General features: G+C 40.2%; 1 protein-coding gene and 1 pseudogene across 20 annotated transcripts in view; both read right to left on the bottom strand.

Moving 5' to 3' along the window:
* The window catches only part of EPB41 (erythrocyte membrane protein band 4.1), a 150,290-nt gene that overhangs the window by 14,845 nt on the left and 110,646 nt on the right, over positions 1–24,799 (bottom strand). For 3 of the 20 annotated variants that reach the window (XM_090058833.1, XM_090058821.1, XM_090058827.1), the window contains 5 exons: positions 23,065–23,121; positions 22,889–22,930; positions 21,959–22,021; positions 18,772–18,948; positions 1,171–1,629 (listed from right to left, as the gene is read on the bottom strand). In XM_090058833.1, the coding sequence (XP_089914959.1) occupies positions 1,171–1,629; positions 18,772–18,948; positions 21,959–22,021; positions 22,889–22,930; positions 23,065–23,121 (798 nt within the window). The remainder of the gene's footprint in view (positions 1–1,170; positions 1,630–18,771; positions 18,949–21,958; positions 22,022–22,888; positions 22,931–23,064; positions 23,122–24,799) is intronic. The other 17 variants (XM_090058832.1, XM_090058836.1, XM_090058835.1 and 14 more) reach the window with 11 other exon arrangements.
* LOC149859483 (U4 spliceosomal RNA) lies at positions 11,033–11,109 on the bottom strand (annotated as a pseudogene).

The raw sequence follows: 24,799 nt of genomic DNA, 5'->3' as shown, positions 1-24,799 counted from the left end.
TTACATGTGGATGCTCTGCTGGCAAACAGTCTGACAACGACCTGATAAAAGCATCATAGATTCAGAAAACAGGGCTCAACTTAAAAATCATAATGTTTAGGCTTCTAGTGTTTGATAGGGTCAAAAATGAAACCATCCAGATCAAGTTTTAAAGTAAGACAGTGAAATCATGAAGATTTTCCCAGATCCTACTAACATGCTGACCTCTGAAATTAGACCAAGGAGGTCATCAGTGGTTAGACAGTTTGTCAGATTACCATAAATATTGTCTTTATGGACTGGCTTTCCAGTGACTAAAGTCCCATGACCAACTACCAGTCAAACCACACCTCTTGTTCTACTTAAATACCAACTTGGATAGACAAATAACAAGTTATTCATGGCTTAGAGTACCTTTATTTTTTATGCAAATGGAAAGCCATTTCCATTGTGAAATTCTTCAATGTGTAGTTCACTGACTTTTATTAAATCAATGTCAGACATGTTTTTAAAAGAAAAAATAAATTGGATGTTGACAAAGAAACAAGAAAATATAATCAGTTGTTCCACCACCTGGTAATTAATTAAAAGAGGAGATAAAGTTAGTAAAGACCCACAAAGTTTTTCCAGATCAATCAATTCTGCCCTCTTTCCAAAAATCTGACAGTAGCATCTTGATTGTTAACAGGTTAAGTGGTTGTGTATTTAATGTGATTAATATTCAGCAACACTGAAGCAGGCAAAAACATCTCCCACTTTGGGAGTAAAAGGTGAAGGGGCCTAAGTACAAACTTATCAGTGCTACATGAGGTCTCTGCCCTTCAGCATCTCTTAGATGGTTTCTTTATTTTCTGCAATAAAACATAAAAGCCCAAAGCAGCCATCTAATTCTGTGGGAAGCAAGATATGCTGTGCCTTTGGAGCTTATTTGGAACTCAAGGCACTTCAAGCAGAAGATGGCAAAGACCATTTTGCATTGAGGTGTATCTCATTTTATTTGAAAGTAAACTGAAGGGGCCTCATTCACATAGACTGCAAGAGATTACCTAGCTGATCAGTCTAGAGAATGCATTCACACCAAGGAAGCCACTCCTCTTCCTGGAGGTTTGGTAGGTGCTTGCTGCAGTGTTTGGGGTTTCACTCCAAAAAGACAAGGGAGATTTGTTAAAAGGGTGGGTCTGAGCTCTCTACCTGAAAACAGCGAATGACTGCAGGAAACTCATTATTAACACCCGAGTGCTGACACTCTCCGTTTAGCTTTCTAAGTGGCTCTCTCGCAACATTTTCTTCAACATCCTCTGCCACCTCCTCTCTCTCAAAGGGCTGCAGCAGAGGCGAAGCAGGGATTACAGGGGTCTCCACCTCAGATTGCTCTAAGTCATCAGCCTGCTTTTCTGCAACTGCATACACCCCCTTTTCACATCTTAGCTCCTCCTTGCCCTCAAGGAGGCCAGAAACTCCCTTCTCCTCCTCGCTGCTTACAGAGGAAGTGCCAAAGTCACGACTTTGTGAAGTCTCTGCTGGAGTTGATATTTGGTTCTCACTAAAGGCTACTGAACACTCTGGGCCCTCCCATTCAAAGTCAGGGTTAATACTTTTCCTCTCTGTCATTTCATCCACATCGTCTTGGAAAGGAAAGTCACTGATACTCTAAAAAGAAATGAATACACAAAAAAGGGCAGAGAATAGTTAAGAAGAGTGGAACATCATGGAGCATACAGAAATACAACACTGGTCTCCAATACTGTAGCAGGTCCACGGCAATCCATGCAATACAATTAGACTGGGATTTTTTAAGAGCCTGAAAACCTCTGTGCAAGATGCATTGCATCCAAGGAACCCACCAGCACACCATTCCAGATCAATCTACTATGGATTAGCATTGAACAGTTACCGTTACCGCTCTGCTCCAATTTGACCTGGCTGGTTCAACCTACATATCCTTCACCTAATTAAGAAACCAAGCAATAGTGTAGTAGGCAGAGTTCTGTGCAAGCTGTATGTACAAAGACACCCATGACCCACATCAAAACTATACTCCAATGCTCACTTTTTTCCCTAATCTATTTTACTATATATTTCCCTTACATTATGGGGTAATGAGTACAAAACCACTTTGAGTAACTGAAAGAAAATTATTGTCACTGGGAACACAAAGAGCCTATGTTCAGCTAACAAGAGCTCTTTCTTTTTCCAGAACCTTTAAAGCCATAACTGTTGGAATCTTGTTTGGTGTTGCAACCTCCAGGCTAACTAACAGACACAGCTGTAAAGGTCAGGATGCCATTGACAATGTTGTTGCAAGAATAACCACAAGTCAGTCCTAAAGTCAACTGATTCAATTATCAAGAGGCTGTCAAACTGAAAGAAGCCATTGTCTCGCACAGGAAGTTCAATGCAGCCTTAAATCAACAAGAAAGCGGTAGTATTTCCTTTAGGCAAACCAAACCAAATCAATTCAATTGATCATGAAATTAAAACACTGCTCTTTCATTGAGGAATCATGTAGGGAAGCACAGCTCTATGCTGGAACATGTCCTGGAACACCAACGTGCTCAGAATACACTGCAGTTGAATACACAATGTTTATCGCTTACCAACTGTATGTTGCAATATTGCTCATCCCAAACCACTGAAACACATATATACCGTATATGAGCAAGAGAGGACAAAACCCCTCACAATACCAACCCTCTTGAAATCACAGTATAATTACTGTGTGTGACAGTACATTGTTGAGAAGACAGGTAATCCAGCCTCCCTAGAAGAAAGCAAGCATTTCCAAAACACCTGAGATACTTTGGAAGGCTGTGTCAAGCCAGAGGATTTAACTAAGGCCGGTTCTATTCTGCCTTCCATTCAGCTCGTTAGCAAGTTTTCAACTAGGTCTTCTCACATCTCGGGGAGCCCTCTAAGCCAGAACTTGAAGAAAAGGAACAATGACAAGAGAAGACAAGAGTTAGAACATTTAAAAGACAGAAAACTTTAATGAAGATCACCTATTTCCCCAAATGCCCAGCAAGTATAGTCTAAGACTTAATGTACATACTCATGTCAAACTTGCTTTGTAGAGAGAACTGCTACATCTTTAATTACGGGCTGTAAACCAAGCTATGATCTTATTCTATCCTAGAATCACTTTATTTCTCCCACTAGTGACAACAGAAAGCTAGCAGAAAGAAAGTAAAATAAGCAGACATAACTACTACAATTTTACTCTAGTTACTGAAGTTACTGTTGCATCTAGTGCAGTGGTCTCCAACTTTAAGTAGGAGATCACTTTTTGAACTAAAAAGCAACTCAAGATCTACCATGTGTCACCCCCCCACACCCCAACAGGTCAGTCTGTGGGGAGGGAAGGGGGAGCAGATCATGATGGAGGTGAAAAAATAATTATTTGGGGATGCGCCTCCCCATCAGGTAAGTCTGTGGAGGAAGAGGCAGGGGGAGGGGAAAGGGCTGTGGGAGTGCAGATCAAGACCGCAGGGGTGAGAGGGGGAGCAAGGCACAGGCAGGAGCAGGGGCTGGGGGGAGTGGGGGACAAGCAGAGGCCTGGAGGGGTACATGCCCCTCAGGCCTCCGCTTGTCACCCACTCCTGCCCTGCTCCCTCCCTCACTGCTTGGGCAGGGGCAGGCCCTGCACAGCCAGGGTGGGGTGTGGGACTCTAGCCAAGAGTGACTCGTCCAGGGCGCACGAGGAGGTGGGGTGACACAGCCTGGGAGGGCATGGGGGGCATGTGCCCCTGGATTTGCATGCTGCCTGGGCTGGCTGCTGCTGTGGGCTGAGGCAGCTCTTCCCAGTAGGGGTGTTGGGCCAGGCAATGGTGCTGGGAACAGGGATGGGGTGGGGGTACATGTTTGCAGGCACGCAAAAGTTCACTGTAGCCCCGCAACCCACCTCCTAGTGCTGCCACCACCTGCCTCAACTGTAGCGTGGCCCACCCCCTCGCTGGGAAGAGCCCAGTGCAGCCTCCCAGCTGCACATATCCTGAGCACATGACCCCATGCCCTTGGGAGGGAAGGGGTGGGGGGAGGGGAAGCCTGCACTGGGCTCCTCCAGCGAGGGGGTGGGCCGCACTGCACTCGAGGCAAGTGATGGCAGCACTAGGAGGTGGGTTGGGGAGATACAGTGAACCGGGGGGGAAACAGACCACACTGCACTTGAGGAGGGAAGCAATTGCACTGGGAGGAGGGCTGGGGGGGACTGGCAAATTTTCAGGTGCCTGCAGCCCCCCTGTAGCCCCATTCCCAGTGTTGCCACTGCCCAGACAGAGCGCAGCCTGGCCCAACACCCCTGCCAGGGATAGCCTGGCCCCAGCCTGCAGCAGCGGTTAGCTTGGCCAGCGTGAAGATCCAGGGGCACCCCCCCTCCTCAGACAGGCTGCTCGCAGCTCCATTCCGCAAGCCACCCTGGCTGTGCAGGGTCTGCTGCTGCCCCAGCCCCACTTCCTCCCTCACTGCTGCTGTAGCTGCCCACACTGCCCCATCTTTGAGGGAGATGATGTGCCCCCCAATCTATGCACAGCAGAGGCAGATGCCATTGCGGGTTGGACTTTGTACCCCAAGCCCTGCTGCAGCTGGCCCAGGAGTGGCTCAACACCACGCACATCATGCCCTGGGCTGGAGCCCTGTCTCCTGCCTGCCCAGCAGCTGGCGTACATGGCATTGAGCTGCTCTCAGGCACACTGCAAGGGGGCCTAGGGCACAAAGCCCAACGTGCAATGGCACCTGCCTCTGCTGCACACAGATGGGATGGGTGGGGGAGCACATGCCTCGCCAGGGCCTCCGCCAGGGTGCACACAGCAGCAGGAGCCCCACGCGCTCCTGGACGAGCTGCCCATGCTCAATCCTCTCGCCCTCCACCCGGCTGGGGCCCCACTTACCTTACGCCTGCTCCTGCCTCTGCTGTACTCTGTCCCTCACCGTGGGGGGCCTCGATCTGGCCTCTGCCCCTTCCTTCCCCGACAGATTGACCTGCTGGGCTGGTGGGGAGGGGGGTATGCACTTAGTCCCCCCCAACCTCAGACTGACCGAATTAGGGTCTCTGATCGACCAGCTGGTGACCACTAATCTACTGTCTGGTGTATGAAGAATCCCCAATGACAGAAAAGTCAATTGCACCACGACTAGTTCTTCTTATTTAACTGGCGATTACAGGTTTGTCATAACTGTATACACCAGGGGTGGGTAAAATGTGGCCCCAGGGGCTGGATGTGGCCTGCCAGGCCATTCTATCCAGCCTACGGGGCCCCTAAAAAATTTAGAAAATTAACATTTATGTGCCCTGGGCTGCCTGTCATGCGGCCCCCGATGGCTTGCCAAAACTCAGTAAGCAGCCCTCTGCCCAAAATAATTGCCCACCCCTAGTATACACAAATAGGAGAAGTGAGCCTGTGCACTTTTGATATGAATAACTGCCTTAAAGTTTTCTGCTGCTTGAAGCCTTATCTAGCTTCAGGGTCAACGTGCCACTATGATCAGCAGACACAAATCTGTGTTCAGAAGTGTATCTTGGCAATCACAAAAATGATGCATTGTCTCAAATTAAAGCTTGAATTCTATGACATTCAGACTTCATAAGGTTCAGATAAATGCATCCTGTAGGCTGTGACACCTCCAACAGAATTATCTCTATATATTAAGGCAGCACAAATCTACTAGGAAAAATGATGGTTCTTAAGTAGGAACCAACTAACACAGTCTAGTCTCACCCCAAACTGACGACAGTTTTCTCTGCATAAGAAAATTTACAATTTTCTACTCTAAGATTTGCAGCTACCTGTACTTCCTGTCAATTTTTTTTTAATATTAATTTGGGAGCACACTCAAAAGGTAATTAAAATGCTACAATGATTAACAGTGTTGAATGACCGGGTAAGATTATGTGCACAGACTAAATATTATTTCTGACTTAAAAAAAAGAATATACCCTACTTGTAATGCATTCCTACACAAATGTTTACACCTGCAATGCCTATTTGGAATTACTGCCTGAAGACAGACAGACATATTGCCACCCGTCATTTGGAAGGGCAGTGAAAGTTATTGGTTGTCTGTCCATTTGTTACTTCCACTTTAAATGCTAGTTTAGGACACCGTTGGTCTGACAAGTACCACTTCATTACCTACACTAGACTTTGCAAAATGAGCGTCTGATCTTGAGTGGGAGCAGCAGGAGCTCTGCACTTCAAGCAAATTACACATCTTAAGCACTTTCCATTAAACACGAAACCAAGACTAGGAAAAAAGAAAAAGTTATGCAAACCTAGTTCTGTTGGAGAGAGAAAAAACCTGGACATTTTAATTTTAATATATACAACTACCTTAAAAGCAAAGAAAAGTATTTTTCCAACTAAACAATTTGCATTTTGAAAATATACAGGTATAAGCACTCAACATAAAAGCTACAGCACAGATATTTTGGATTTTAAGGAAGCAACGTGCTGCAATAAGCAGCAACATGCAAACTATAAAGATGGAATCAAATCCTGATAAGATCAGCTGATCCAAGTGCTTTGTTTTTCCTATTCCTTCAGTAGCAAGACAGTCTAATTAAAAAGATACTTTACCCATACAAATATAATCATCTATATACACAAAGTTTGTTTTTCCGCAAGTTCGCCTATGCCGTTTCTTACATTTGGAAATATAGCCAATATACAGGCTAAAACAGAGAATTTGAACATGCTATGAAATCTGATCTTATCATGATTGCTTTAAAAAAAATGCAGAACTCGGAGATGCAAAGGCACGCCTAACTTTTAGGATTACTAAAGCCAGTTTTAGGACTGCTGAGGAACTATAAAGGTGCTCAGCACTCTTCAAAAGACAAGCTATTAATTCTAACAGTTACCTGCAATAAAAGCTAATCACATGTGCAGCAGACTACAGTGCATAAGCCATACATAGTGCAGAAAAAAACCAACACGGGACAAAATGCGATGCCCCATCTTTTAGAACAATGAATGCAATTTGAAAAATTAACCTGAAAAATCCCAATTGTGTACTTCATCTTGAAAAATGCTGAGGACAGACAAATTTAAAGTTACAGTGTAAGAAGTGACACTAAAATCAGCAATTCAAATAGGGGATAAATTAATAACAAGCTAATTGTTTGGCCGATATCAGACACCACAGATATTTTAGTGGGTTAGGAGAACACTATTTTTAGCAGTACTGCTTTGCATCAAAATGTCTGAAAAAAGCCTGGCTCTTGCCTCATAATGTTTAACGAGTTGTTTTTGCTTAGCTCTTGGTTTTTCTATTCTATATCCTTCCTCTTTCGCCACACGCATTTCCACACCCAGTTTTTGCACATTGCCAACTCCCCCCCACATAGATCGCATTTGTTCAGTTCTCACTGCACAAGTACTGAGGACAGAACACTTCAGGTTGACACAATACTGGTTAACCTGCCAATTACTACAAGAGTTCAATAAATTCCCTAAAGAAGAACCAAATGACATTTGACAGGTTCTAATTGGCTAGTATTTGCAATCATTTATGCTCAGCATAGTGTCACAGGTATTGAACAATGGCTTTTGTTATTAGGTTATCCCCATTATAAGTGTATGCATAAGCAAACAGGATCAACGTAAATGCCTGTAGATGCACACTGAGCCAATAAGTAGAAGACATGGGTTTCGCAATGAACTGCACTCACCAGTAAGAATCCCACAGATCAAATGATGAATGCTCTCTCAATTTCAACAAAGCTGTCAAAGTACTCGAGCAAAAAGTATTATGAAAGCAGAAAATAAAAATCCTTCATTTACAACCAGTTTTACACCTCATAAGTTTCAATTTCCCCAAGACTAAAAAACTTAAAGCTTTACAAAAACCAACAACCACCAATGCTAGCATTTAAAGGCATGGCGACTATCTCTAGACCTGTGTAGTCTGATGAGCTGACCATAAAGCTCTGATGCCTGGCGTGTCTGAGCACTTCAGGCAATACAAGCATAAACAATTCTACTCGGTAGTAACGCCAGCATTTCAAATACGTTTTCCATGCAAATCAGGACCCGAGTTCTAGTAGAACGGTTACCTCAAATCTTAGTCAGTAGGAGTTTTGGTCGCTTAGCAACTTGAAAAAAAATCAAGACCTGTGTTATTAACATAGTTTACATAAGCCATCATTCAGCTGTCCCAAAGGCTCCTTCTGGCTCTGTCTTCAGGAACCAATTCTGTTTTTGCAGGGCAGGCGAGAAGAGTGTGCTACTGGAGTAACAAAGCTGCACATCTGCTCCTTTTTTCCTTCCAGAATCTTCTGTCTTAGAAAATATTCAGGAACAGCTCAGCAGCAGCAACTGCAAACAGCCTACAAACATGGTCACATCTTAAAATGACACATGATGATCATGAGTTTTTTGCTGCTGCATTTCCCTGTTTATCACCACATACCATTAAGGCTTTAAATTTGCAAGGTGCTCCACATGGGCAATACCCTTGCACTCAGTGATTTGAAAGAGGCTCTGCAGAAGGCTCTGTCTGAATACAAGGGCATGGGACAGCAGTGGGCACCTCCATTACAGTCCAGGCTCACTTTCTGCAAAATGATGCAACCAGCATGGAACCAAACTGGAAACACCACCCAAATGAAAGAAAAAGGACTCTCAGCTAAATCAAGGCATAAAGAAAATCTAGTTCTCTGGTTTAAGAATGACTGAGAGAATCAAGTGTTACATATAGTTTGTCAGCTTCAAAGCAAGCCCACTGCTAAAATGAGGCCAGATACTTTCACTGCATTGGGTTTAGGGGTGAAGAAAAGGCAGAGAAGCTGGTTAGTCAGGGACATGGATACTTAACTCTTTAAAAAAACAAGTGGTAGGAAGGATGCTCTTTAAATGAGCATTAAATCTTTACCTGAAGTTAGACATTTCCAGGTACCATTCAACGAATTCACACAATAAATGACACCACAGAACAAGTGTCATTTAAAACCAGACACTAAAAACATTTTTGACATACAGCAATGCTCTGCGCAGACTTAAGTAATGGTAAGAAAAGTATTCCCTTCCCAGTTGCCAAAGCAGCAGCTACTGTTAGAGATGAATTTGAAGAAATGTTCTACTGTATATCTGAAAAGGTGCCAAATGACTTTTAAAAGCCTTTTTTAGGCTAGGTGGGCTGTGGGCTTTAGCCCTGATCAGGTTATTTTGACCGTCTTTTACAGTCTAAAACGCACGCTTGTAAAAACTGCTCTTCAGAGTGATGATAGCGAGATCTGCAGTAAGTAGCTGTTAATGCCAGGCTAACCCACATAGTATATAAGACTGCAAATCAAAATGATATAGTTCTTAGGATACCTGGGTTGGCACAGAGAGCTCACCAGTCGAGGAACAGAGCACGTTAGTCCAAGTAGGTTAAAATACAGAAATGCTTCCTGTTTTATTAATGAATAATAGAAAGAGGGATTAGTTTGCAACAACATTTATTGATGATAAATGTACATATTTACAAAGCAAATAATCCAAGGAAAAATAGAAAACAAAAGTGTTCCACAAAGAGAAACTTTTAGTTTAAAAAGTCTTTTAAGTTTAGTTAGGCCCCATGCACTGACTTAACTATACCATGTACCACTGGTATAAAATTACAGACACTAAGTGGCACAGAAGCACTTTACCAAAGCTGAGTGCCTGTCAGGAACCACCAAGAGCCACCATCTTTCCCATAGCCCTGTAAACTAAGATATACTCAACATAAGTGGACATGCCTCCATCTAGCTCTACCAGGTCACCAGTAGCTTAAGAAAAGGCGTAACTAAATTCTAAATAAGCTACCCAGCCCCACTGTCAATGAGCTTTTCTAAAAGCATTTTCTCCTACCTATCTATTGGAATAGGAACTTGACTATTCATTGCCCATCACCAAGCATGCCAGAAAAAAGCAATTATGCCAATGGAATAGTTCATAAAGTGAAAAATGACCATCCCTTATAGAAACTGATACCTACTTCACACTACCAAAAACCTTCTCAGCAAGATTAGTGATGCAGACTGCATGGACCCAGACCTCATTTCTGCGAGAATTGAGAGTCATTTCAATGGAGTCATGCCAAGGTGTGTGGCAGAGAGGGAAAACAAAACACAACAAAAATCTTTTGTACTTGCCCTTTAATCTTGAACCATATCTTGCTATTTGTCATTAATCTCTTCATAAGCTCAGTGTTGAAATAAGCAGCAAAGAATTTGCATCAGAACTGGTCCCATATATAATTACTTCTATATTCCAAATGAACATAGCAGAGATATCCCTCAAATTATCTTATTATATTTTGACAATACTACTAGTTAAGAGCTGAGTTTATAAAGAAACCATCACTACCAATTAAGTTACTGTCCTTCAAAGTGCAAAAAATTGATATGCCAGGGCATGCCGTGCAATGAGACTACAGTTACTCTCCCACTGACAGCCACAAGGTGCACCCAAACAATGTGCAGCGGACAACTAGAATACCCATCTTTTGCTAGTTTTCCAAATCAAAAAAAGATATTTGTCTTATGCTAATAGACTTCACGTAAATGTCTAAATTTTAAAAAGTAACACAGGGTTTTTGATCCATTCTAATACTAGTCATATGAACTCATGCAGTACTGCTCATCTATTTTAACCTCCTCCTCATTTAATCTGAATTTCAAGAAAACCTGAACTGAATAAACATGATCTCTGAGTGCTAGTTTTTAAGAATTACCTTAAAATGTGAATTTCATGAAAAAAGAACATTAGGGAACAAAGACCTGAAGAGAAAAAGTCTTATTCTGATCTCTAATTAGAGTGCATGTTTCTATTTTTATAACCACACGGGGCAGGCCAATTATCTTAATTAAACAGAAACATTTGTGGAATAGTTAAAATATGTTAGAATGAAAAACAACGGAAAGAGAATTAAAAAGAATTAATCCCATTTAACCATTATGTATTTACAAAGCGCTTGGTCACTGGTATCTTGGTGTTATTGAGAGATCCTAAGCTGTAAGAGATCAAGTATAAAAATTCAGCCTTTTGAACATATAAGCCTGTGTTGTATACATTCTGCTGACATTTTCACCTTCCCTTCAGAAAAGTTTTCAATTAGCAATAATTGTGCCTCGGATTAACCTCATTGGCTACAATACTAATACGTATGAACTAATTTCAATATTCACCATCACCGCAACAGACCTCATAGACCTTTGGCCAAATATAAATCAAAGCTCTCTACTGATAAAGAGATCAATACCTGCCATAAATTAACAAATGCGGTGTGATGGCAAGTTAGTCAGTACACTAGATGGGGTTTGTTTGTACCCATTCTACTTTGTTTTAGGCTCTGAAGTGAGAACAGAGCGAGATGGCATCGCTGAGTGTCAGTTCATGGAGACCGCGAGATCCCTGCCCTTACATTCAGCTACAGTGAGCATAGTCTTCTTTTGTACTTTCCCTACAGGGCGTCACAAACGATGTTTTTATCCAAACAGTAACAACAAATCTTGTTGTATTTTTGAAGAACACCTCCATTCAGGAATTAGTAAATAATACAATTAAAGTACTTTTGCCAGCAAAACACTCAAAAGAAGAAACATTTTAAGTTATTTTGTGCTATATACATTACATGCATATAAGCATATAGAAAATTTTGTAGAAATAAATAGATAATATTCATATATACTTTTTTATTCCAATATTGTCTCTAAAGGTGACATCAAGAGAAGTATAGAAATGAGCAGTAGATCTTAGCCAACCCAGCAAAGTGTATGATTTACATATGTACTGTAATAAATACTGAACATACATACAAGTGAGATTTTTACTCCTTATACCAGAAAAGTGGTTGTGCCTTTCAGCGTGCCCTAAGCAAATACAAAGAGATGTGCAGGGAGGCAAAGGCAGCTAACGAGAGGTATGATAGATTTTCAAAAGGTACATTGCAATTTTGACTAGACAAATGCTTAATAAGCTCCTAAAAAGGGTAGGAGGACATCACAGAAAAGGCAAAACTTTCAGAAGGGGTTCTTCCTTGAGCTCTATTCAGCAAGAAAGTAGACCAGAAAGAGGGTGGCTTCTAGGAAATAAGCATAAAGGGACAACTGGGGAACAGCACAGGTTTCCCTCACCAACCACAGTTTTGCCAACCATGGTACTGAGTATCCACGCTTAATATTCTGTATACCGTTTTGGCTACCAGGGTATACGGCTTTGAGGAACCACGGTATCCCATGGCCACGCATCAGCCTGCCACTTGCCATTTTTCCCATAAGCCTTTTCTCTTGCCAGGCACAGGAACTTTCAGGAACCTAACCTCAGGAGTTGGCGAGGGAAACCTGTACTTCAGGCTTGCCAAGTTTTTAATGCAAAGACCATGCCCTGTGTTTGAACTGAAGAGGTCAGGCAAGCTGAGGGAAAAAAGCTAGTTTGAATGGTGCAAGCCTATTTAATTAAAGGCTTTGTCCACCTTCACAATCTGTAGGAAAGCTGGTTTCTAACCCATTACAGATAAGAATGGCTTGTTAGGTTTCTTTAGAGAAATACTTATGTGATCACAAACATTTTTCTGATGTATTCTCAGAATCTGTAGCTCAAAGGCCTTTTGCTGATGGAAACCAGTCTTATTTCCCAAAGCAATCTGTTCACCTGACCAGAACCAAAAGCATTTATTTCTTCTGTCACCAAAGGATCAGATATACTGAATACAATTGTCAAATCTTTCCCTAGGTATGATTCCAAAGGATGCACTTTCCCAGTTCCTCCTGACAATGTAAATACAGCTAATGATGAGATGCTTTTCTCTCAGCAGTTTTTAAATTTATCTTGAGAGTTGCATCTACCTATATTCAACAGCTGTATACAGATGATCTCAGGCCCAAGGCTTCAGTAAATATTTGTTTCAGGCAAGTGGGAGAGAAGGAAGGCGAGGAGAGAGTTAACCTACTTGGGGTCACACTAACAGTCCAATTCTGAGAACAAGCACAGGAAAGGACACATATGGAGAGACCTGTATGACTACATCCTAAGAGATCCCTGTCATTTCTGGATTTTTTATTGTTTTTTTAGAAGTAGGCTAGAGCCCAAGAGCCCTATTTTCCCTGTCCAGCTCTTCATTTGACTCACTGATCATCAACTTCCCACTTTCCTAGTGCCCTCCCCTTTCACTTCCTTAGGACAGCCCTAAATTAAATGCTCAGCACTATTAGGGTTCTCCACTGATTTTCAGTTTAAGCCTCACTCCCTTAAACCTACTGTATCCACAGCTTATAAGTGGTAACATTTACTGCCTGTGTTGACAGCAAATGGGGGGGAGGGGGGTATGATATAGGTCTTTCCCCTCAGTCTGTGGATAAGTCTGTATTTGCATATCAATGTTATTTTAAATCCTAATATCTTTAAATAGGGGGGGGAAGAAAATTGTGTCTTTTAGATTCAATGTATATGTTTGGAATATAATCTTTCTTTGTTTTAAATATCAGCTTGTCAGATTTCAGTATGCAAAGGGTTTTCAATGAAAATTAGTATCCACACAATGCAAAATTCAAAAGGCACAAAACTGGTGAACTAGCCTGAACACATTACAAGAATTCAAATAGGTAATGGCCTAAATAACAAACATTTCCATGAGATCAAAAGGAATTTAGTGCTGTACTAGGCAGATTATTTCTGGCTAAATTTCCAAGACTCCTCAAACACGGTCTGAATTTATACACTCAAAATAAAGACAGATGCAGATGAGCAATTCTAAAGGTTCACTATTTTCTTCCAAATCAGGTGTTTGCACAATTAAAGCTAACTATGCATGCATCTCCTCTCTCTCCCCACTGCATGCACATACACCTATATGGACACGTTAACTTCTAAAAACAATGTGTTCATAGATTGACGTATAAAGGAGTATACACACATGTACACATACAGGCATACACAGAAGTTAGTTCTGTTTTTTATCCATGCCTATTCCTTTCTCTTCTGGCTTTTAGTTTGAATGCCACCACTGACAGATATTGGCGGCAGTCCACAACTATACTATTTCTACCTCTACCTCAAATACCTCTAGAGAAAGCAACAGAATGCAAATTGCTACTAGAAAAGAGTGGGGTGGCTTAACTCTGTCTCCTGCTTACTGTATAATGAAGAAATAACTGCTAAAGTGAAAAGTCCCATTTTTTGCCTGCTTTGTGAGCCAGATCTGCTCATCCCAGCTGAGCATCAAATCTTGGCTTTCAAAAGAAACCGATCATTATCTATAGTCAAGTGTAAATTTTGATAATATACATAAAAGCATCATCCACACATTTACACTCCAATTTACAAATAAGTAGCATGCAAAGCTTTTGTTAAAGAAATCCAAATAAGCAGCTTAACACTAGAGTTATGATCTGAGCATAGTACTCTCCTATATGTTTAGATAAACTTAATAGCAGCAAGTCCACATGCAACAAGACATACTTTAGGGGGCATTACATCCATTCTCACGATCATTAGCAAACACACTTCAGTGAGTTCAACACAAATTAAAAGAATATAGATATATATCTGGATATTCACCAAGGTAATCAGAGTCAGGAAATAAATATATTGCAATAAATATTGCTTTTAGTGACTTCCCCCCCCCCATGACAAATTACACGAAATTTCATTCAGAGGAGAATACAGCTATGAAAGATATGCCGAGATGTCTGCAGTAACATCAGTATTAAGATTTGAAAGAATCGTCCACAAAGGGAATAGGTGAAGAATGTCCCTAGGAACATGAATTATCCTTTAGAAGGCCACTGACATCAAGCTTTTTTTAAATAAAGAAAAAGGCAACTCTCCGCCAATCTTATTCTCTTAGAACAGGAATGATTACAGATCAGACTTTATAGATTGCTGGAAATCTTAAGGCTTTTTCAATAAATATCAGACTGAATTCTCCCCCCCACAAACAACGCAAATTTAAGCAAGTGTTGGTTTTAAAAGTAAGAGTCATCTTCAATGAAGCCTTTCCACAAACTGCAATGTATGAAATTTGAAGGGGCTATAAAAACAAGAAAACTATCATCCGTAAACATGCTTAAGAGGTGAAGATTTTGACAGGTATTGAATAGGTAACATGCTTTTTAAAATTTAATTCTTATGGACAGCAAAGGTTGAAAGTTCAGAACAGTGGAGTGGGGTGGAGAATCCATTGCCACTCCTTTGGTATGCCAACCGATATGTTATGCAATGAGAAATACAATTGTAAAAAATAGTTTCAGAATGTCCCTGGCATAAGGAGCTATGGAGATCAGAGGGCAAAACACAGAAGATGCAGTAGAAGCTACAGCCAAGAATTCAAGAGCTTTGGTCTTGATGTTTCAATTAAGCACCCTGTTTCCAATCACAGAAAGATCAGCCACCACACAGTCAGTACAAGGACCACAAATAAGGACATCATAAAAGGAATGCGTGGAGAAGGAAAAATATTAGAGTACAGGTGGCACTTTTTGAGTGATTTCTGCTCCTCAGGAATCGGAATAGAAACCTTTGGAAGAGTTTCTTCTCTTGCTTGTTGGGGCAAGGCTGTCTCAGCAGGTTTCTCCTTTTTTATTTTATCTTCATCCTGTACTAACAGAGGACGTTCCTGTGTCTGCTTTCGTGACAGAAGATCAAGAAAGACAGAGATGAACAAAAATGACAGATGAAAAGTGCTCCAAATGGGACTTGGGGATGTGCAAAGTTTTAGAATGGGTCTTCCAGGGGCTCTGTGCCAATTTAGATTAGGTCATTTAAACTGGTGGAGGACAAAACTTTTGGTGGCTTAAAAAAGGACAGAAGTACTTCAGCAATACTCTTAAGTTCACTGTTTGATATGGTCACCTCTGTGGAACTTATGAACCCCTGTGAGCACATCTGAACTTGTCCCAGTTTTCCTGGGAGAGAATAAGCTGATCTCACTTAAGTGCATCACAATTGAAAGAACAGAGTAAAATTCCTTGTTGCTTTACAAATAGAAATAGTCCAATAAAAAGTTCGGTTTCTTGTGTGTGGGGGAGGGGTTGTTTTGTTTTTTTTGGTTTTTTAAAAAATTTTTGCATTTTTTGGGGGGGTTTTTTTCTACAATTTGCTATACTACTACTGGCCTGAAAAATGGCATTAGTTCAATATGTTTGGCACCCAGATGTTAGTGCAAATAAAAAAAAAAATCTTATTTTGAAAGTATTGAAGATAGTATCAAAATTTCCACTTTTTTCCAAAAATTATATTGTTAGAAATGCAAAACTCTTCAATATACCTTAAAAAAAAAAATCAAGAATATGGAATATGCCCAAGTTTAGCAGTAATGTTCCAAACTCGTAAATTTTGTTTTACATTAATGCATCTGTGTTTCCAGTCTAAAGAATGTAAAACTATAATGAATAAACCATCACACAGTATCATGCAAAGGGATTCAGTACTTAAATTTAAAAAAAAAAATGTTTGGGGAAATGTTGTATTCTGTTAAAAAAAATCTCCCCCATCTCTTTAACTAATAAATAAGTATAATCAACCCAGGCACATTTATGAAAGAAAAAATTTGGCCCTAAGCTCTCTCAACTGAGCCAACCTCCTTTGATCAGTTTGTAATTTGGGGACTGGTTCTTTGCACACCCCTAAGTGATGAGTATCAGGGAGAAAGTAGCTGGGAGACTGGGCAGCAAAAGAAAAATAATAAGATGCAAGAGTAACATGATTATTAAAACAAAAAACAAAATGGAAAGAAAGACAACATAAAAAAGAACAGGGTACAGTTAAACTTTCATAATTGTTTTTCTCTCCGAATACACAGTTACATCTTCATGCAGCTTTTCAACCAGCCATGCACTGAAATAAGCAAATTGAAAGCTGCAAAAGCTGCAGCAGTGCAAATCCTTTAGGTGTTAGGTCTGGAGGCTGTGTGATGTGAAACTACTTGATGTGGCCAAAAGAAAAACGCTACTTAGCAGCTGCTGTTGGGTTTTTGCTTAGTGCCATTACAAAAGCAAAATTCTGCTTCAGAAGCACATATCAGAACAGCAGCTTTACCTCAAGCCCACCAACCTTTCTCTCAGAGGATAGGACAGTGACTTTCTTGACCTGGACATACACAAAGTGTGTAACATTCAGTTGCTTTGTAATGCAGCATACAGAAATAGTTGAAAGATAACCTCTTACAGAACATCATTGTCATAGCAGAAAAAAGGTTAATGCAGTGAATGGCAAGACAGAAAATTATTTTACATTAACATTTACCTTCCTTATACATTTGAAAATGTTTAAGTAAAATATTAGCCATGTGTCTTCTTGCAGGTGCCTCCGTCCTCCTCATGCACTGAGAAGTCATTTCTGGAAGTTCCTCAGAAAGACATTTGAGCCTAAACCGCCTTGGCATGAATGCCATTTTGAAAAGGACCATGTCACAGGTCATGGATCATCCAGAAATGCAGAGCAATGAACTGAGGTACACAGGACTAGCACCAAATTGGATACAGTGTCATAGGAGAGCTAGCAACATAATCACTGTAGTTGTGCGGTTACAAGCACACTCTATCCCATATGCTCATCTGGGAGAAGTATTCTCTGCCAAGCAACCTGCACAAAGATTGCTTATATCAAGGTTCAGAGACTCTCTAGTAAAACAGCCTAATATGTATTTAACAAATGAGTTGGGACTTCCAGAAAGTATATCAATTCATATTACAACTAAATATTGGACAGGGAATAAGATCCATAGTTGTCATGCTCCTACCCTGGCTGAACTTTAAACTGATTTGAACATACCAAGTTGCTGTTAACGTCTTGCATCCTTTAAAAAAAGAAACCCTCTCTTCCCCTTCATCCACCCTCAACATTATTCCATGTTACAATATTATACATATGATTGCACAATTTATAGGTCAGACACAAAAAACCTCCAATGGAATTGTGAAAGTAAACTCTAGGCCAAAATCAATGGCTGTTTTGCCACGGACTATAATGGAGACAAGATTTATTGTTCAAGAAGTTGCTGCAATGTCTTCTGGGAACTTTAATTTCAATTAAGTAATCACAACAGTAATTAAACAGGAGTACTAACTAGCATTAAGGAAGACACAGGTTAGCAGATTGATTTATTGCTTGTATTAAAAAATAAAAAAGTTCTTATGATAGTAACCAACAAGCTTCTCCGTATTCATGATTACCAAAAGCTATGAATGCCAGTTTCCTAAAATAAAATTATTTTGTGAAGTGGGGACCAAAACCATGCAAGTACCCCTTGTGCCCATAAAGAGTCCCCTATTGACCTTAGAAGGGCTCCAGAGACACAGGGGTATGCACAGACTACTAGGTGATTGTGGCCCAATTTCAGGCAACATCCTCTTAATGGGGTTTCTCTCCAACTAATTAATGTGCAAGACCTTTTCTTCTCTCAGACGCCATCCAAATGCTTTTCCTTATAACTGGAGATTGCAACTTAATTTTAAGAACTATCTACAGCAATTTTGAAATTTTCCAATGTGAATGAGATTCCCTTAGTACTGTTAATAAGGCAGATCCCTAAACAACATCTGGTATAACATCCCAGATGTTAGGGATACGAGCAAAATTCAAGTAGGGTAAACAGAGCCAGGTGGGGACCTCTCAATACTGTTTTACACAGTATCCCAGAAAATTGTAATCAAGTTCAAAATTAGTATTGCCAGGAATAACTTTGTTCTTTAAAAACACCAAAACGGACATTTGAAATAACACAGAAACTAAGGTAAGTCCAATTTTAAGTTAATATTTTGTTGCCACACCATTAAAAAGAAACAAAATGCACACAAACAAACTACATCTATACTACACTGTACAAGGTACTCACTCCTTCTACTCCTGTGGGGATCTGCCCATTGATGTTAAGTGCTCTGAAAGGGGAGTGAGTAGACAGGCGCTTATCCCATTCACTAGGCCGGGGCTCCGGGACGGACTCCATAAAGTTCTTCTTTAACTCACTGATGCTGGCGTGGTGTTTCTTTATGTCTTGAGTTTTATCTAGATCCTATGGTTAAAAGGAAAAGGAAAATGAAGACAAGCATACGAAAGTCCATCTACAATTGCTTAGGCTGCCAGATAGCAAGCTGAGCTCAGCAGAGTTGTTCCTGCCTATTAATTGTGCTCACACTGTAAACGGACAAAGAAAACAGCCTCTCTCTCTCTATCCTATTCTTGTATTAGGAGGGATAAATTTTAATTAACAGGTGACAGATGCCCCATCTACAGGTGACTGTCATTAGTCACCTCTGGCTACATCAGGATAGATCTGAGTTTTCATCAAACATTTCCCCCTAAAAGTATCAACCACTCTAAAAGAACCATGACAATTTTATTTCATGCCCCACACAGTGCGTTTCTCGGAGGAGTGGTTTCCCCCTCCATAAACCCTGATAATTCAAGGATAGTAATAAATGCCATAAATGTTTAAAGGATTTGTTTTCCAATTTTATCTCTTTCCATGCTATTTAAAATAATCTTTGTAACAAAGCAACCTCGTTACCTTCTTGCCCCTCATCATATTCCCTCCAGGAACTAGACAGGAGATTTCACACTGGTGGACAAACAAAATGCGAGACAGACAAACTTCTAAAACTGAACTGGGCATCTACTTCTTGCCAGAATAATCAGTGTAACCAGGCTAAAAGATAAGGCTATGAAAAATGCCAAGTCTTTATTTGGCAATGCCAGTTTATAGCGTAAATGCACAAACTTCAAGACAAGTCAGCTTTGTTCAGTTTTTTTTTAAAGAAAGAAAGGAAGAAGCTGCCGCTACCTTTCCTTACAAGCAAAACAGAGTCTGTGTAAAACAAAAGCTTTTGTGTTAAGTAGGCTTAAGCTAAACAAAGATGTGTTCTGGTTGGAGCCAACAAGAAGTAAGCCTTGCCTATTAGAGAAAAATCAATAAAAGAGTCCTTGGCAAATTTTAGACTGTTAATTACATGTTCTCTATACTTTTTATGGTTATCCCACCTAATTTATTCAATGCAAGACTAGATTGCATGGACTTGCTTTAAATTAATGCCCTCCTCAAGCTCCCCTGTGGTCTGCCTGCCTACAATCCAAGACCCTGCAGCTTACCCAAGACAAACTGTCTTCAGAGATAAAACAGCCCATGGGCTCCATTAATAAGCGTCCTCTTTTGCCCTAGCTATGGGGAAGCAATAGTTTTGGCTTCTGTCCCAGATGATAGCATGGGGAGAAAGCCTGCTGGTTAGAAAAAGCATGGAAAAGCTTGTTGACAATGCCATGGTAAGCTTAGCAGCTGGGAACCAGACCGCACGTGCAGAGGAGCCCTATGACAGACACTGTGTTCAAAGAGCAGAAAGATCACTCCTTGTCTAGCCTACCAATTTCAGGCATACACTTTATTCTGGCTGCAGGATAGCGTTAAAGTAGAAGCTAAAGTTAGCAAGATTTATCCTGAAAAAGTCTGGTTTGCTCTTGTAAGCCTCTTAAAGAATAAACCTCTCTGAAATGTCATACTTTTCCTGTTCCAGCTCTGTAGAACTTTATGAATCAGACATTCAAGATCCAAACCTGGTTTCCATAAAATATGACAAATTCTAAAACATCCTCCTGTGCTCATTTAGCTGATGTGCTGGAATTCATCTGATCTGCCAAATATGTTGAGTGAAAAGGAAGAAATAAAGCAGGCGGCAAGCCCTCCCTGGTTAGCCCTTTCTAAGCTGAGGGCTGGTGAACACCTGTAACAGAACTGTTTTGAGGGCAGGAAAAGATGAGGATAGGTTGAGGAGGCTGAGAGGAGAAAAAATGCACTGAGAATAATGCAGCGTGTGTAAGAGCCAAGAATGAAATTAACAGGAGAAGAAGCCATTTGAGAAAGAGGTGTGCTCTAATAAGTAAAAGCAATCTGTTTAAGAGAGCCCTGAACAAACTGACTGGAGACAGCCTCACAGCATTCTGACGGTCTCCTGTTGACAGGTTACAGATCGTTTTACTGATGTTCAAAAGCTTAAAATTGTAGCAGTCAAAAACAAAAAAGCTGCAAAGCATTATATTAGGATTGAAAAAAAGGTTGTTAGTACATTTCATTTTCAAACGAAAATGCTGAAGAAGCCCCTGCTGCTGCTGTAATTCTTGATAGAAATACATGACACAGGAACAGAATCAGTATCAGAAGCTACAAACATCTTCCACAACAAAATGAATAAATATATGATTGGCACGTTCCAGCCTGAGACCCCGTCTCTGTGCAACCTTTACCTCTAGAATTCATAGCAACAAATAGCTAAGCAACAGGATCCTGCACTCCACTCAAGGGCATACTTTGCTAGAGGTGGTAGTCCCATCAGCTGTGAGAGGACTTGCTGCTGATCACTGGGTTGTTCACAGGAAAGAGAACTGCATGTTCCTCAAGGTTTGCTGAAGTAAGGAAGTGCTTAGGGAAAGTTATAGCTAATATGACAGCGGTTACACTTAGCAGTTCCCTAGACAGACCAGATAAAGGACTCATCTAATATCACTATGCTTTGAGCAGATCACAGAGTCTCTGCTCACAGAGGTTACAGTGGCATTAAATTTGCAGAGGACTTCTCAACAGTACACAACTTGTAGCTCTTCTGTCAAGCTCATTCTCATGTTCTCAGTTATGCTTCATCCTTGTTTCAATTTCCTTCTCTGCCACTATTCCAGTCAAGCCAATTATGAAAAAACTGCCCTTGAGTCCTGCATGGTTCAAGCATTTGAGTGCTTACACAGAGATGCAGACTTGTGGACTCAAGGGAACAACTATTGGACATCTAGAAACAGATTTAGCACAGAACTATCCCAATCATATATTTCTTGGTAAGCATGACAGAATGAAAACCAAAATAGCTAGAAGGAAAAATGGCTGCACATTGGCAGGTTGACATGCAAAAGCATAGTTTAAAGAGGTCTTCATGCAACAGCATGCAAAAACAAATACAGCAGCAGAGGAGGAATTAAGAGTTTCACCAAAGAATGCAGAAGATCCAGGCAAATGCAACTGAAATAAGCTTCAAGTTCATACAAACCTCCAACATTAAATTGCTATGCCTGATATAAATATTTTCACCATCTAGTTTCTTTGATCTTTTCTGTGAAAACGAAAGAAAGGGGGAAACAAAAAAAAAAAAAGAAAAGCACAAAAAATTAAAACGCTGTTCTTGCGGGATTCGCAAATTGGCAAATTAAAAAGTTAAATAAACATTTGGAGCGCAGCATTGTGCCAGTATGAGATGTGCCATGGAACCACAAAAACGTGATATAAGTCACCACCAAGAAATGGAGGACCTCATTCATGAACAGTGGAAGGATGAGATGAGTTTCATTTAAAGAGACAGTTCCCAGAGTTTCATTGGCTTATTTGCATTGCTACCACAAAGTCATTTTGCTCCCTGCAAAGAAACATTCCAACATTTTCCTTCGGAAGATTTCCAATGATTATTCATCTTCCTGACAATGAAGTGTGCCTCATAATACTACAGTATATAAAATGATGTGGCAGGTCTATTTTTTCTAGGGCTTCAAAGCCTTTAAAAAAGCATTTTATTAAAATGCACACAATAATAGATTGGCTTGACCTTTAACTTTTTACATAGTTCCCCTGTCCACCAAATTACAAAAATATGCATTCTTAACTTGCTGCATTTCCCAGGGTGCACACTTTAACATTGTCTTTGGCCAGTTACTAGATTTGTTTTATACATAAAAGTGAAATAACAGTTATAATAGCATGACTTCTCTTTGTTTTTAATAAATTCTTCAACTTACAGAGCTTTAAATGTCTTTGTTTGGCATTGGGAAAAACATCTGAATAATTTTGAAATCAAATAGTATCAGATATCTTTGGAATAAAAAAATATCAAAGCACAAGAAGAAATTGGACCACTGTCTTTTTAAACATGTTAAATATGCATGAATGATATAGCAAGTCTGCTTGATGAAAGCATAAAATGGCTAACCTTCCTCATTCTTATCAGTTCTTCCTCTTTTTCTGCAGGCTGCTGTTTCGCAGTGATAAAAACAAAAAATGTTGGTTCATTAAATTGTGTTGAACCTTCATTTTATATAAGCTTCTTTAAAAAAAAAAAAAAAGGAAAAAATATGAATAACCTAACCGGTAATTATCAGCACAAACCTGGAGTTGGTCACCATTTGTAGTAGGTACTGTGACCTCGATGTGCGCTTTCCCCACCTACATTTAAGACAAAGTGGTAAAAACATTTCTTGTTAATAGATTTTTTGAAGACAACTTTGTTTCAAAACACAGCTGAATTAAGCTGGTTTTGAAATGTTGTGCGAACATGCAGTAACCAACATGCAGTCTTCTGAATGGTGTTAGCAAGGGACAATGCAAGTGACCCCAACACAGGCTGTTAGTTTACGATCACTTTTCTAAAACTGAAAAGCATTTTTTTATACTGATGCTTTGTTTCAATGTTCTCTGGGGGCCTTTGGTTTTTCCACCAAAGACAGATACCTTGTTTTAAAAATATTCTTGTGTTAGGATCCTCCAAGTTTCTACAAATGAGATACCATAATGACATCTCATTGTTAAAAGGAACATGTTCATATTAATGGACCCAGAATCTTTTAAAGACGGAAACTAAATGTGTGCTACTTAAAGCTGCGAATGTACATATTAATAATAAGCATTACCCAAGTGCTCTACCAACAACACAGGGTTTGACAGCACCGGAATGACTTGAAACCTTTTGTTCTTCATAGCTGCAGAGCTTAAAGTGTCAATTTAAAAGTTTTTTGAAGTTAATGGGAGCCGGCCATACAAATCTTTTAGGCAGCATAGAAAATCATAGCCTTTGTGGTATCATGCTTATATCCAACGGCCAAGCTAAAGAGCAAGTTATTCAACACCTGCACTTGGTTTTTATCACTGAAGTACATTTAGAAAGGCCAACTCAATGGTCCAGCTGAAGTTGGAATCTTGCCCACAATGAAGGAAGGATGCTTAAATGGGACAGACTACTAAGGCAATGAAAAATCCTCAGCAACTGGCCACCAGCGGGCAAAAAAGGGTGACATGCACAAGGATAGAGTGACTTGAGTTACCCATATAAAATTGAACTATAGATTGAATTGTGGCAGCTTCTGCAATGCAGAGGGTTTTATACTATGCACCTTTCAAAGCTGATACTGTTAACTACTGTAGGGAAAAAGAATCAGTGCCTGATTCAATCAGGGACTGGATGGATGGAAGTTATTCTTTATTTAGCACTTCTGTGGGGCTAAGACATTTTAAAAATTTTGGATAGGCAGTATTTCAGTTATCTGCAAGCTTATAGTTATACCTGCTGTATGCTTAAGCTGCTTAGAGCTCTTGGCTGCTCTGTAATGATGTTCACAAACTGGCAATTTTATAGTCAGTGCTATCCTAAATTCAAGTGTGAATTACCAAAGTTGGTTTATGTTAGTCAACTAGAGGCACTACATCAGCGGTTCCCAATCTGTGGTATGCGTACCACCAGTGGTAAGCAAATGACCTGTCAGTGGTATGCATTAATAGATTTATTATAATTACTTTATATGACAAAAATTTGCTGGTGGTACTTAAGGTTGAACTGAAAAATTTGCTGGTTTTAAATTGGTGGTGTGCAATCTGTCAGAGTTTGGGAACTGCTGCACTAGATAATTAAATGATGTTTCCCTCATATTGTGTGCTTTTATACACATGAACAAATGTCAGAGGGAACATAAAAGTGAGGGAATGTACTAGAATAGACCATGTCTTATTGTCTTAATGAGCCTATAGAGTGCTGAATTTGGCCCTAAATCTCCAGATTCCCACAATTTTTTCCAACTAAAAGAAACATTTTTCATCATGGCAGTTATTTCTCAAAAATTGAAAATTAAGG

Source organism: Crocodylus siamensis, chromosome 7, assembly GCF_052110815.1.
Source record: "Crocodylus siamensis isolate JL-2025a chromosome 7, ASM5211081v1, whole genome shotgun sequence".
NCBI lineage: Eukaryota > Metazoa > Chordata > Crocodylia > Crocodylidae > Crocodylus > Crocodylus siamensis.
The sequence above is the reverse complement of the archived record's forward strand: the minus strand, read 5'-3'. Positions and strand labels throughout refer to the sequence as shown.